This window comes from Microcaecilia unicolor, unplaced genomic scaffold, assembly GCF_901765095.1.
Source record: "Microcaecilia unicolor unplaced genomic scaffold, aMicUni1.1, whole genome shotgun sequence".
Lineage (NCBI taxonomy): Eukaryota > Metazoa > Chordata > Amphibia > Gymnophiona > Siphonopidae > Microcaecilia > Microcaecilia unicolor.
In genome coordinates this window covers 23,026-37,485 of record NW_021963301.1, presented here as the reverse complement: position 1 = coordinate 37,485, position 14,460 = coordinate 23,026, and the positions used below count along the sequence as shown (strand labels likewise).

Below are 14,460 nucleotides of genomic sequence, written 5' to 3'. Positions count from 1 at the left end.
GAGCAGTTGTTAGTGGGTGCAGTGGACTTCAGGCAGGTGGACCCAGGCCCCCCCCCCTTACCTGTTACACTTGTGTTGTTAAATGGGAGCCCTCCAAACTGCCCCCCAAACCCACTGTACCCACATCTAGGTGCCCCCCTTCATAAGTGCTATGGTAGTGGTGTAGAGTTGTGGGCAGTGGGTTTTGGGGGATTTTGGGGGGCTCAGCACCCAAGGGAAGGGAGCTGTGGACTTGGGAGGTATTTTAATTTTTTTTTTAAATGCCCCCTAGGGTGCCTGGTTGGTGTCCTGGCATGTGAGGGGGACCAGTGCACTACGAATCCTGGCCCCTCCCACGACCAAATGCCTTGGAGTTGTTCGTTTTTGAGCTGGGTGGCTTCGGTTTCCATTATCGCTGAAAACCGATATGGCCCAGCTCAAATTCGCCCAAATTTGATGCATTTGCCCGGCACCAACCGTATTATCGAAACAAAAGATGGACGCCCATCTTTTTCGAAAATACGGTCTGTCCCGCCCCTTCGCGGACCCGTCCTCGGAGATAGTCGCCCATGGAGATGGGCGTCCGCGTTCGATTATCCCCCTCTATGTCTGTCAACCAGCAGATGGGAGACAGAGCCAATCAAATTTGAGCTATGCCCTACATAGGGCATTGTGTAGGCAGGCAGAACCTTTCAGTACTGCTCTGTCTTCAGCAGATGGTTGACAAACATTCTGTGCAGACATTCTGGACTGCCCTGCTCCTGGCCTCATTGGAAAACTGAGTTTTCAGTTGAGCTGGGGGACTTAAAGTGTCAGAATCCCTCTTTGGACTATGCTTGAAGGGATACCCAAAGGTGTCTCTTTTTCTTCCCCCCTCCCCCCTGTTTTTCCTCAGGCACTCAAAGAGTTTGGGATTGCTTGCATTTCCTCTCTCTGTCCTCCCCTTCTTCTGGAACTCTCTCTATATATAAAGTAGACGCGTGTGTTGTTTGTCTGTGTCCGAACTCCTCCAGCCCCCGAAGAGCTACACACCCGGCATGCAGACTATTAGCGAAGTAAATTTTAAAACAAATCGGGGAAAATATTTCTTCACTCAACATGTAATTAAACTCTGGAATTCTTTGCCAGAGAATGTAGTAAAAGCAGTTAATGGGGTTTGAATAGCTTCCTAAAATAAAAGTCCATAAGCCATTATTAAAATGGGCTTGGGGAAAATCCACTGCTTATTTCTAGGATAAGCAGCATAAAATGTATTGTACTGGGTACTTGTAACCCAGGTTGTCCACTGTTGGAAACAGGATGCTGGTCTTGATGGACCTTTGGTCTGTCCCAGTGTGGCAATACTTTTGTTCTTATGTTCTTAATTTACAAGGGGCAGTTTTTTCTTACAACTCAATGAACGAATATGAAGAGTCTCCTCAATTGAGCATTGACAAGATGAACATTGTCTGCAAATCATGTTGTGCACTAAATGTTAAGGCAGAACCCTCTTGTATGTGTTATTCAGGAGGTAAAGTAAGGCTTCCTTTACTAAATGCTCCTCCAGAACCACTAAAATACTTATCCAATGGCTGTACTTCAGCTGCAATGCATGACCTCATTTGGGGCACATTAAATCAAGAAGGTGGTTTTATGCCTACTTTCAAGGTTGAGGGCCAGATTTATCACAGTGCAGGATCATTATTACCATTACCTAATGAAAGGCATGAATTTCTACAAATCTATTTTATGGACAGTGAAAATCTTGAAGCTGAACGTTGTGTCATTATGCCTGGTGTAGATTATAACACTATATGATCTACAACAATTGTTGCATGACAATAACAACTATGTTCAAAGTTTTAAAACAGTTTTAGAAGCAATGCCTGATGATGAATACCATGTTGTAATTCATGCTCACAAAACTACAAGTGGTCACCCTAAAGCTTGATATAATGTGCCCATGGTAAATGAAGTTAAGAGCACATTCAACCAAAAATATGGTGAATTCTTGGAGACAGTTTCAGTATGGGGAAGGTCCCCCAGTGTGGGGTCTACAGGGGCTTCTGGATTTGTTCTTCTTGGGGACAGAGAAAGCTAGCATTAACATAAAAAATAAACCCCAAAATTACTTGCTCTAGATCTCTTGACCACATGCAAAGGTATTTAATGTATGATATTCTTTCACTATATTTAAATACTTTTGCACGTGGTCAAGAGATCTAGAGCAAGAGTATTTTTTGAAGTCACTTTTTTTGGACATAGTCTTGTGCGGGTGATATTTTTGGGTCACCTTTTAGTGCCACAGATTATTGCAGATACATGGTGCGTGGCAACCCTAGATCAAATATAGGAAGAAGAGAAAAATTAACTTTGGGTAATGAATGATATCCTACAGATGGTGAAGATTCTATGACTGGCTGTTTGCTTATATCCTTAGCCATGTGGAGTGGTATATCTGGGCAGACTAAATGGTCTTGGTCTGCTTTATCTATTTGAGCACACCTTATGAGGGGGGTTGACTTTCTAATATGACATTGTTTTACCATTTTTAGATTGCTGTACGTTTTAATTTTTTTTTTTTTTTAATGTCTTGTATTGGGTGGGTTTTATACTGTGTAATTTTAGGCATTGTATATGCATTGTCAATGACTAATCTACTCTGAAGTATATGTTTCTGCATTTAATGAGAGTAAACGTAAGGACCATACTCTGATCTGTAGAGAGAGGTCCATAGATTGTGCAAATCATACCTAATTTGAACAAATGCTGAAGACATACCTGCATACAGAGAGTTGGTTGAATTAATACAGGTCCGAAACCTGAGCGCTAACGGCAAGGTTTTACCTATTGCCTTATCTATTAATCAGATCATATACCTATCTCACAAATGCCAAACAAAACAATAACATTTTCATAATGGTCTAGGAAAAGTTTTTCATTCTGTTAAACAAGGTACATCAGTGTGCATGTGTTTCTCTGTGTATGATGCTCTGTATCTGTTTAGTTTTATGATTCTGTTCTGGCTGCAGCATATGAGCAGTGGCAGATGAGAATACCTTTGTTCTGTATTCAGCTGGACAGCTGATCTTATGCTCCACTTCTGTGCTTTCAGAACTCCTAAGCTACTTGATGGCAGGGGTGCAGTGCCACCTAGACAGTAATCTGCTCCAGGTTCGACGGCTTGGAATGATCGTAGCAGAGGGCATCAGTTCCTGCATCAGTCTTGATGGCTCATGCCTTAAGTTTCAAGTAAGATTCTGTGAGTTTCTCTAAGCTCTGATATGCACCTAACTGTAATGAGCAACTTCCTCACCAGCCGTTGCTGCAACATTTTTGGCATAACATCTTTGTTGTCTGCTAGAGAAAGGGGTAGTAGAACATGACTTAGCTTTTAAAGGTGTGCAGTGTAGCAAAGCACAGGAATGAAGGGGGAGGTGCTGTTGCTGGGGGATTTCAGCCTGTCGAATGTGGATTGGAAGGTCCCATCTGCAGAATCAGGAAGAAGTAGAAAGATTATGGATGCTTTTCAAAGTGCACTGCTGAGACAAATGGTGACAGAACCCACGAGGGGAGGGGTGACTCTAGATCTTGTGCTCACAAATGGAGATAGTGTGTCCATCATCATTTTTCAGATGACACCAAGATTTGCAACAGAGTGGACTCCCTGGAGTGAGTGGACAACATGAGAAGAGAGCTACAAAAATTAGAAGAATGGTCGAATGTTTGGCAGTTGAAATTTAATGCGAAGAAGTGCAAAATGTTGCACTTGGGGTGTAGAAATCAGTGTATGCTAGGGGGTAAGAGACCTTGGGGTGATAGTGTCTGAGGATCTCAAGGTGGTGAAGCAGTGTTACAAGGCGGTGGCTGTTACCTTACGAATGCTAGGCTGCATAGAGAGAGGCATAATCAGTAGAAGAAAGGTGTTGATGCCTCTGTACAAGTCATTGGTGAGGCCCCATGTGGAGTATTGTATCCAGTTTTGGAGGCTGTATCTCCTTCAAGTACATGAAAAGACTCAAGGCAGTTCAGAGAAAGGCAGAAAAACGATATAGGGTTTGTGCTACAAGACCTAGCAGAAGAGACTGGAAGACTTGAATATGTATGTGCTAGAGAAAGAGGTGATACGATAGACATTTAAGTACTTGAAAGGTATTAATATTCAAACAAACCTCTTCCAGAAATGTAGGGGCGGTAGAACTAGAGGACATGAATGGAGGTTGCAGGGAGGTAGACTTAGGAGTAACATCAGGAAATACTTTTTCACAGAGAGGGTAGTAGACACCTGGAACACCCTTCCAGGAGAGGTGGCAGAGTCAAAAACAGTGAGTGAAGGAGGAAGTGACGTCACGCTCCGCAATGGCAGCTTGAAAGCGGAGCTCCCGATAGCCAGCTTAAAAAGGAGATAAAAATATTGCTGTCTGAGCCCTCGGGTGGATTTTAAAAGCACTGGCAGCGAGAAGAAAGGTCGCGGACCTAACGATGTCGAATTCCAAGCTTAAAACGATGAATCTAAACGCCTTCGCGTTTCGGCAGCGAGAACAGGCGCCAGATACACAGGCCGCGGAAAAAGGCGCGAGCATGAGCGCCATGAGGCCATGCTCGCCGGCGGACCCTAAAGACAATGGCGAAGAAGGAGATGGTGACATGCAGCCTGATAAATGGGACCAGCTGCGAACATGGTTCCAGGATATAAAATCGGAGATGAAAGAAATGCGCAGAGAATTTGCACAGTTGGGGGCAGACCTGCGGGGAGAGATAAAAGAGCTGGGAAACAGAGTCAATGAGACTGAGGCTGGCCTAGAGGAACATGCGGACTCTATAAATGCGATTGAGAGGCAATTGCTTCTCACTGACAAGGTGGAAGACCTTGAGAACAGGAGCCGACGGGCAAACATTAGGATAAGGGGCCTCCCTGAAATACTGGAGTATAATAAAAGTGAGCAAGTGGTTCAGGCATTGGCAGCCTACCTTCTATCCACGCCGGAACAGGTTGTGGCCCCCGAATCCATCCGAATAGAGCGAGCACACCGGGCGTTGGGCTCGCGTAAAGCTAATGTGCCCAAGGATATTGTGGCATGTTTCACAGAATTTAAGACTAAAGAGGAGGTCATGCATAAGGCGAGGGCGAACGGGCCTATTATCTGGGAAACATACCCTATAGAATTATTTCACGATATATCAGCTACAACACTTAAGCGCAGAAAAGCATTACGCCCGCTGACAGAACGCCTGTGAGCAGATGGCATTAAATATAAATGGCAGCACCCGTTTGCCCTAGTATTCTATCGGGAAGGCAAACAGCGAAGAGTAACATCGATCGATGAGGCCCAAGAATATATGGATCCGGAGTCATCGGCGGAAACAGGTCGATCACAAACACCAAAGGACCCATCAAAGAGCCATAAATCCAAATGGCAGTGGTCTCCCAGGGGCGTGGACGCCTGAGACGGCAAATATCAGGACATACAACTATAGTGGAAAAGGCCACGTGAGCTAGAGTTTCCCTATGGATTACAAAGATTGCAACTTTTCCTGTTTGGATGTATAGCGGAAACGATGAGAGGATTACTTTGACTATCAGTTAGAGGGCCAGACATATTCAGCAAGCTGGCGAAGATGTCGGGACATTGAGTCATAACTCCAAAGACATGTCCCATCGGGTGAGAGGGACATGTTGGTTATGGTTTAAGGTTGGGTGGGGAGGGGGGAAGGGGATAGGGAGGAGGGGGGGAGACTAAGTGGTGGTTGTATCACATCATGTATGATTAGAAATGGCAGATAAAGTGATCACATGTGTAACTATGAATGTGAGGGGGCTTAATTCGCCTATGAAACGCAAATTAATGTTTAAAGAGATGCAGCGCCTAAAAGCGGATTTATTTCTCTTACAAGAGACACATCTTAAAAAATGCTATGAGAAGTTAGTATATCATAAGTGCTACCCTATAATGTGTTTCTCATCTTGTGCAGCCACCCCAAAAAAGAGAGGGGTGATGATAGCATTAGCTGGGACACACCCTTGGCAGGTGCTAAAGAATATAACTGACAAAGAGGGTAGGTTTCTATTGATGGTGGTCTCCCTATACAATGTCCAATACACTATACTTAACGTATATGCCCCAAATCAGGGACAAGGCCCACATATAGAGCAGATAGAGCAGGCTTTGCAGCGACATCAACAGGGTCTATTGCTAGTAGGGGGAGACTTCAATGTGACTATACACCCGCCACTAGACAATTCCACGGGCCAAGCTCCATATGCTAAAGCTGATAGGAAATTGTTAAAAGGCTTTATGACCCGATGGGGACTGATAGATCTATGGAGGGCGAATCAGGGGCCTAAGAAAGACTACACATACTATTCATCCAAATATCACTCCTATTCTACAATAGACTGCTGGCTGGGTGATGGGGCACTGGCAAATAAAGTACAGAAGCTATCTATTGAACCACGAACATGGTCTGACCACTCTCCAGTGATATTAGTAATTCGAGCTGGTTCCAAATTTATAGGCCCCAGATATTGGAGACTGGATGAGGCTATCCTACATGACACGAAGAATGTTCCAGTGATAGAAAAATATATTGTAGAATATCTTGAATACAATGATGTGGGAGAAATCCATCCGGCCAGTCTGTGGGAGGGTCTTAAAGTTGTGATTCGTGGGCACTTGATTGCGTTGCGGGCCCACATTACTAAAACCCGCACAGAACAGGAGAATAACCTTAGGGAGGAATTGCGGAGAATAGAGCAGGAGCATAAAGAGAAGCCAGCGGACACTAAAGGGCTGGGGAAACTGCACCAGTTGAGATTAAAGCTTAACGAACTTCAATTAGCAGACCTAGCCACACAATTACAAAAGGTGCAGCAAGAACACTTTGAATTTGGAGACAAGGCGGGTAGGTTGCTGGCTAATAAGCTTAAAAAGCAGGCTCAGCGTAACTACATTGGGGGAATTCAGACAGAGCAAATTCAGGAAACCTTTCTAGATTATTATAAGACACTGTATGAGGCAGAACAGACATCAGAAACAGCAGTAATCGAGCAATATCTACAGGAAGTGGATATTCCCCAAATAGGACGCAGAGAATCTGAATCTCTATCTGCCCCCATAACGCTCGAGGATGTCAACTGGGCGATAGCGGACCTCACGAATGGCAAGGCTCCAGGCCCTGATGGATTTCCCACAAAATTTTACAAATTGTTTGCGAAACACCTGGCTCCAGTGCTGTTACAACTATTTAATGCGCTAGAAGGTGCCCAGGAACTCCCTCCTTCGTGGAGATTAGCAGGAGTGACTCTAATAGCAAAACCAGGGAAAGATCCCCAGCTCTGTAGCTCCTATAGGCCGATCTCACTCCTCAATGTGGATTATAAAATCTTTACAAAAATATTAGCCCGTAGATTACAAGAACAAATGCCGCACATAATACACGCAGATCAGGCGGGATTTATAACTGGACGTCAAACATTCGATAATATTAGATGTCTAATACATGTGATCCAACAAGTGAGAGATGATCAGACACCAGCGGTCCTGCTTTCAATTGATGCTGAGAGCGTTTGATCGCGTGAACTGGACATTTTTATTTGCGGTGTTACGGCGAGTAGGTATTACAGGGAGATACTTAGGCTGGCTCCAACTCCTATACAAAGGCCCTTTAGCCACATTAAAAATTAATGGAGCATATACTAAAATGTTTAACCTGGGGCGAGGGACCCGGCAGGGATGTGCGGTATCTCCGCTCCTTTTTGCTTTATATATAGAGCCACTGGCCTGTCTGGTGAGGAAAGATAAGGAGGTTAGAGGGATAGTGAGAGGGTGGCGAGAACATAAACTTATGCTTTTTGCTGATGATATTTTATTGATGTTAGCACAACCTGAAATTTCAGTAACTAGGGTAATAGAACATATGACACACTATGGACAATTATCCGGGTTTAAACCAAATCTAGCCAAATCTGTATTTCTTAATCTTACAGTTGCACCAGGAGATCTGCCGGGTTTTCGTGCAGCTTTCCCATTTGTTTGGGCGCAAAAATCCATTAGGTATCTGGGCATACAGATAACACCAAAGGTGGAGGATCTTTTTCTTGCTAATTTCCCTGGTAAGACAGAGGAGTTATTTAAAGAACTTGATGGCTGGGAAGGCCTTAATATCTCTTGGAAGGGCCGCATACACGCTGTTAAGATGATGCTGCTTCCCAAATTACTATATCTCTTTCTGGCGCTACCTCTCCCAATCCCGGCCTCCTTCTTTGTAAAGCTAAATCGCAAAATCTTTGCGTATGTCTGGAGGAAGCGCCCACCGAGGGTGCGACGAGCGATGATGTACCAACCCTATAAGCGAGGAGGCATGGGAGTTCCCAATTTTTTTCCTTTATTATCAAGCAGCCCAACTAAGAGTATTGGCGGAGTGGACCCCCGGGGCCTCAAAGAAATGTCTGCATTGGGAGAGGGCGTGGCTACATTTGCGTGAGATTGAAGATATACTATGGATACCAGGGGGAGAACTAGCACATATCATAAAACAGATGCCTCTAGCTTTGAAACACCCGCTTATGACATGGTATCAGATTAGAAAACAAATGTTTCTGGAGAGGAACTATTATAGATAATCAGCGATCAGATGGGCGAAGGGATTCCCAATGGGAGGGTCAGAGAAGGTATTTGACACATGGGCTAAAGCGGGATTGCGTACATTGGGACAGGTTTGGAAGGAGGGAGAGTGGGTTAGCTTTGCAAATCTGTAAGAGGAGTATGGATTGGAAGAAAGGGATCTGGCCTACTACTGCTGCCTTCGGAACTTTGTTAAGAGGCGCGCGCAAGAAGAGTTAGAGCTAGCTGAAACAGCCCTAGAATTAGCAATATGCAAGGGGGGTGGAAAGGGTAGTATTACTCGTATCTATCTAGCCCTATTGGGCCATACAGACCCTCAGATATTATATCATGCGAGATGGGAAAAGGCGCTGCAATACTCTTATCCTAGGGAAGTGTGGGTGAAGAATTATAAATACTTGCTCAGATCTTCTTTAGCACAATCAGTAAATGAAAATGGGTTTAAAATGTTGTATTGGTGGTACTACATCCCCGTTAAACTACAAAAAATATATCCGGGACTGATGGGACAATGCTGGCGGGAGTGTGGTCAAAGGGGCACATTCCTTCATATATGGTGGGAATGCCCGAAAGCAAAAGTATACTGGGTGAAAGTGGTGGAATTGGTCAATAAAGTAATCCAAAAGCCTTACCCAAATATGGCAGAACAATGCCTACTCCACTTCCGGCCGATATCAATCCCTAGCTGGCAACATAGACTAGCGACCCAATACTTTGCAGCGGCCAAAATTGCATTAGCCAGGGCGTGGAAACAAGTGGAAATGCCAACATTGCAGATGGTGACGCAGAAAGTGGATTTCCTTTACCAAATGTCAAAGCTAACGGCACTACGAAGAGGGACTATGTTGACCTTCACGAAAATATGGACGCTATATGAACAATTACAAGCGCAAGATCAATCACCAACGGTCTAGGGGGAGGGAATATACAATGTTGGGGAATGGGGGGATTAACTGTGTAATAGCTATATGACTTTGTTTAGATGTCAATGTATTTTGAATGGTTAACAATAAAAAGTTGTTAAAAAAACAAAACAGTGAGTGAATTAAAAGATGCATGAGATAGACACAGGAGATGCCTAAATAGAAAGAGAATGGAAACACAATATGGCTGTTGAGGTGTTATCTTGGACAAGAGTAGTGGGAACTGAGGCCAGTGCCAGTCAGACTTCTGTGCTTTGTGTTATGCAAATGGCAAAAGACAGAAGGAAGATTAGCCAAATCCAAGATTGGGGAACCGAGGCCGATACCAGACAGATTTCTACAGTCTGTGTCCCACAAATGGCAAAAAACAGGTGAAGCTTTAATTTGGATAAGCATGAAAGTGTTGCAGGTGGGCTTTGGAAGGGTAGAACAGGGAGCCAAGAGACAACGTCATAGAAGAGAAGTTGAATAGGGAGTTGGAGTTCCAGTGGAGTAGTGATATTGTTACTGGAATTGCTAGAGCACCTCAGGTGTTGATTAATACTCATCTGATGGAAACGCACTGTAAGACAATCCTGAGACCATATGTTGCGCCTAGTAATGCATTTCAGGCAGACTGCGATTTCGGATCAGTGTGTTAAATGTTTAGGGGTCCACAGTGCTCTAGGGTGTATGTTCAGGGAATGCCTGCAAATTTAGGAATAATTGTATGAAGGTCCAGACATACTGGAGGCGGGTAGTCAGATAGATGATTAAGCTTGATCTTGCATGGGATCTTGTAAGATGACCCATGGAGACTAGGATTTAAGGGGAGAGGGGTTAAAAGTTTTGTTAGTAAGCATATCTACTGGGGCAGAAGGGGATTCTCTTGATGTAGAAGGGGCCAGTGTCATTGTCTTTTTATAGTTGGCAGAGCGCTCTTCACAGTCTGATACAGATGGAGAAACTGGAGTGCCCAGAGTTCTGCTTGATATGCACAATTCATAGGGGGTTGGGAAGTCTGCATCCAGTTTTGTGAAGCAGAGATTCAAAGCCTTGTTCTAAATTTTAGTTTATTTCATTCCATGTGGTCTCTGATGGTGTGTTGGGGATGACTGCCAGAGATAGTCAGGGAGGGAGGGGGTTCATAAAATGGGGAAAATGTATAAGTTTCATCTCTTGCTGTGTTGGCTTATGGGACCAGTGCATCAAAGAAACAGTGATATACTGGCCAAATGTTTATTTGGTATGCTTTAATAAAGAGATTTGAGCATACTTTTGAAAGTAACTGCATGAATCACATTGAATATCAAGGTCAATGTGTTCTATAATGGAGCTCTTCTGAGATGCTTAAATGTAACTATTGTTTGTTCTGGGATCATAGTATGAAGAAGATGAGCAGAGCAGAGAACTGCTTTCACTTTTGACACCCGCAGTCCAGACAGTTAACCCCCAACCTCCAAAAAACGGGTAAGCAGCTTCCTTCATCCCTGTTAGCTCGCACTTAAATGCTGGAAACCCAGTTCTTCAGCAGTTAACCCCATACGGATCTTGCATTTTAACTTGGTTCTGTTTTTACCCTGTCAATTGTGGCAAGCTCCTTCCTAACTCCCCCCTTCCTTTAGCTCCTATTCTTTTACATCAGACTTGGGACCCCCTCAATTAGGTGCTCCCTTGAGACACTTCCTCACACAGCACTGTAGTATGCCACCTGTTGTTGTGAATGCTGCCTCTGCAGTATTGCTAGCCAAAGCAACAGCCACCTTATTCATATTGAACATGCTCATTATTCTACATGTCTTTTCCATCTTTTCTTTGAACATCAGCCCAAGGACAGTAACCTTATTATACTGCAAAGACTTATCTGCATTGATGTTTCCTGTAGAAGAATTGATTGTTCTACAAGTGGAAAAGCAAAATCCCAAGACCCTCCCAGACTTTTACTCTTGGTTTGTGTGTCATTCTTGTCACTCACTATAGGACAGACAGCAGGCTGTGTCATACTTCAGGTGCAGCATCTCCAGTGGATATGGAGGTCCGCCCTACAGCACAGGACCTGGAGTCAGACTCTGAGCTTGACAGGTACATACTAAAATAAAACGTCTGAGCAACAACTAGTGCATAGCTTATGTTTTAATGGGTGGGAAGCCAAAGGGAGAGCTAGAGAGTTGGACTTTCACTGGTGCTCTCTCAACTGAAACAAGGCTTGAAATGGGGGTGGGGAGAAAGTTATGCCAGTTCTGTTCTTACTGCCATCGGTTTCTGGCTATTTCCTTTGTTTCTTTCATAATGCATTGATTGTATGATTAAAAATCGGGGAGAATGCTGATGATGCCCTGTTCTGTGTTGACCCATTGCTGTATAAAGAACCTGTAGTTTGCTTATTGTTAGGCATCTGCTTCTTATGGGTAAGAGAACAGCCTTGAAAGTGCTCACAAACTAGTAAGGCTACTTCTTGAGATCAGCATTTAATGTGGCTCTTGGGTGAATTGCATTTTATGACATGGAAAGTTACTGTATTATCAAGTCCTATTACTAGGAGGGAAGGTAATGTGAGTAAAACTAACCAGTAATTCTGTACTAAAGGGGAAGAGGTTTGATAGAGTGGAGGAATAGCCTACTCCTTGGGCATGTCACTTAACCCTCTATTGCCTCAGGTACAAACTCAGACTGTAAACCATCCAGAGGTATACCTACTGTACTTGAATATAACTCACCTTCAACTACTCCTGAAAAGGCATCAAGTAGATGTACTGATTTCTTAAAAAAATAAAAATAGAGACTTGGTGTGAGATCTTTTTCAAGGAACAGCCTAAGAGGTGGGTCATTTGAGTTTTGAGACCACACAGATCTCTTTTTCAGATGCTTTAGCTTAAATGCTCATGCACTACAACCTGTTGAAATGGTATTTTCCTTGTCATCAAGCAGATGAATCCATTACGTATGGGTTGTGTCCTTCAACCAGCAGGGGGAGATAGAGAACACTGAAAAACCATAGTGCCTCATGGCCAGCTAGCTCCATCTGCCTCTTCAGTATTCTCTATCTTCCCAGCAGGGTGGTTGCAGCTTTTTCAGCTCCTTCCAAATTCTGCCTGTGCTTTGCCAGTGGAAGCAGGGGTGTGGAGGCTATTGCAGCTTCACTTTAAAGGCACATAGGTTAGCCCTTTCCCTGCCTTACCCATCCTCCCATGTGGATGTAGGCATATTAGTTGGCTTTTCCCTGCCTTTTCCCACACTTTCCTTAGTGGATTCAGGCACATTGGTTCGCCTTTCCCTGCCTTTCCCACTCTTCTGTACCTCTGAAGTTGATTTGATTGCCTCTTTTGCTGTTGCCTCTACTTTCCTCACAGCATTAAAAAAAAAAAAAAAAAGTTGTGTCATGCTTTGGCACTGCGACCTCAGAAAAGAGGTTTTCTTCTGATTCTACAGTGTGACCGGAGCTCTGATACTTGGTCCAGCGAGGTAAGAGTGTTTTCTAGCTCCTCCTGGATCCGGATGATTCTTCCGCGGTGAGGATTTTTCACCGTGATGAGCTGCCAGCGCTTATTTCTGATGCCTTACAGGTCCTCTCTATTGAAGATCCTGGGAGTGGCGTAGCCTCCTCTGGAAATTTGAGGATGGCAAGTACCAAAAAGCCTGCTCGAGCCTTTCCTTTGCATGACTCCATCCAAGAGCTTATTTCAGCTCAATAGGCTGACCCCGAGGGACCTTTGAAAGTTGCCAGGGCAATGGGGCAATTATACCCTCAAAGTGAGGAACATTTGGCTCGCTTTGCTGTGCCTAAAGTGGATGCCCTGGTCACGGCTGTGACAAAAAGGACTACCCTCCCTGTTGAGGGAGGAGTTGCCCTGAAGGATATGCAAGACCGAAGTCTGGAAGCAGCGCTGAAACGGTCTTTTGAAATTTCAGGTCTTACTATTCGGGCGTCTGCATGCAGCTGCTATGCTGCTAGAGCCTGTCTGGCATGGTTGCAACAGGCAGTGGAGCAGCCCAGTGATGGAGCGGAGCCCTTTTCTGAGGTGGCTCCGTGTATGGAGTCGGCCTTGTCCTTTTTGGCTGATGCCCTTTATGATGTGGTCAGAGCTTCGGCTAAACAGATGGCAGTAGCAGTGACGGCTCGCCGTCTCCTTTGGCTACGGCATTGGGAGGCGGACATGGCCTCTAAGCAAAGGTTGGTGAAGTTGCCCTTTCAAGGCCTTCTCCTGTTTGGTGAGGAGTTGGAGAAAATTGTGAAGGGCCTGGGGGATGCCAAACCCCAGCGCTTACCCGAGGATAGGCCTCGGCCTCGCTCCAAGGGTCAGGCGGTTCCCTCCTGTTATAGCCCTCGCTTCCGTGAAGCTAGAAGGTACTGCCCGGGGCGTTCTGCTGGGTTTACTTCAGCAGAAGAACTCCTTTCGCTCGGACAAGCGCTCTGCAGCGACGGGCTCAAGGCCTGGAGTTCATGGGCGACCCTCTCAATGATGGTGCGCCGGCCCCCTCCTCGTTTCCTGCAATAGGAGGATGACCTTCCCTCTTTCTCGAGGAGTGGGTCAAGATTTCCTCGGATCAGTGGATTCCGGACCTGATCAGAGATGGCTATCAAATAGAATTCAATGCCCCGGTAAGAGACGTGTTTGTGGAGTCCCGATGCGGCTCTGCCGTCAAGCGGGCAGCGGTAGAGGAGACCTTGCAAGGCTTGATTCGTTTAGGGGTGGTGTCCCCGGTGCCTCCCACCGAGCACGGCTCTGGCCGTTACTCCATTTACTTTGTGGTGCCGCGAAAAGGTGGGTCTTTTCGGCCCATTCTGGACTTAAAAGAAGTAAACAAGTCCCTAAGAGTTCGGCATTTTCACATGGAAACCCTGCGCTCCGTCATTGCGGCGGTTCAGCCAGGAGAGTTTCTCACGTCTCTGAACCTGAAAGAAGCTTACTTGCACATACCAATTTGGCCCCCACACCAGAAATTTCTGCGGTTTGCAGTGATGGGAAAACATTTCC

At 45.0% G+C, this 14,460-nt stretch overlaps 1 protein-coding gene across 1 annotated transcript in view; it reads left to right on the top strand.

Annotated features, from left to right (window-relative positions):
* Positions 1 to 14,460, top strand: part of LOC115459158 (telomere length regulation protein TEL2 homolog) — a gene marked incomplete at its 3' end in the record, with an annotated part of 72,998 nt that overhangs the window by 38,452 nt on the left and 20,086 nt on the right. The window contains exons 9-11 of the mRNA XM_030189031.1: positions 3,074 to 3,210; positions 10,869 to 10,954; positions 11,465 to 11,566. Of these exons, the coding sequence (XP_030044891.1) occupies positions 3,074 to 3,210; positions 10,869 to 10,954; positions 11,465 to 11,566 (325 nt within the window). The remainder of the gene's footprint in view (positions 1 to 3,073; positions 3,211 to 10,868; positions 10,955 to 11,464; positions 11,567 to 14,460) is intronic.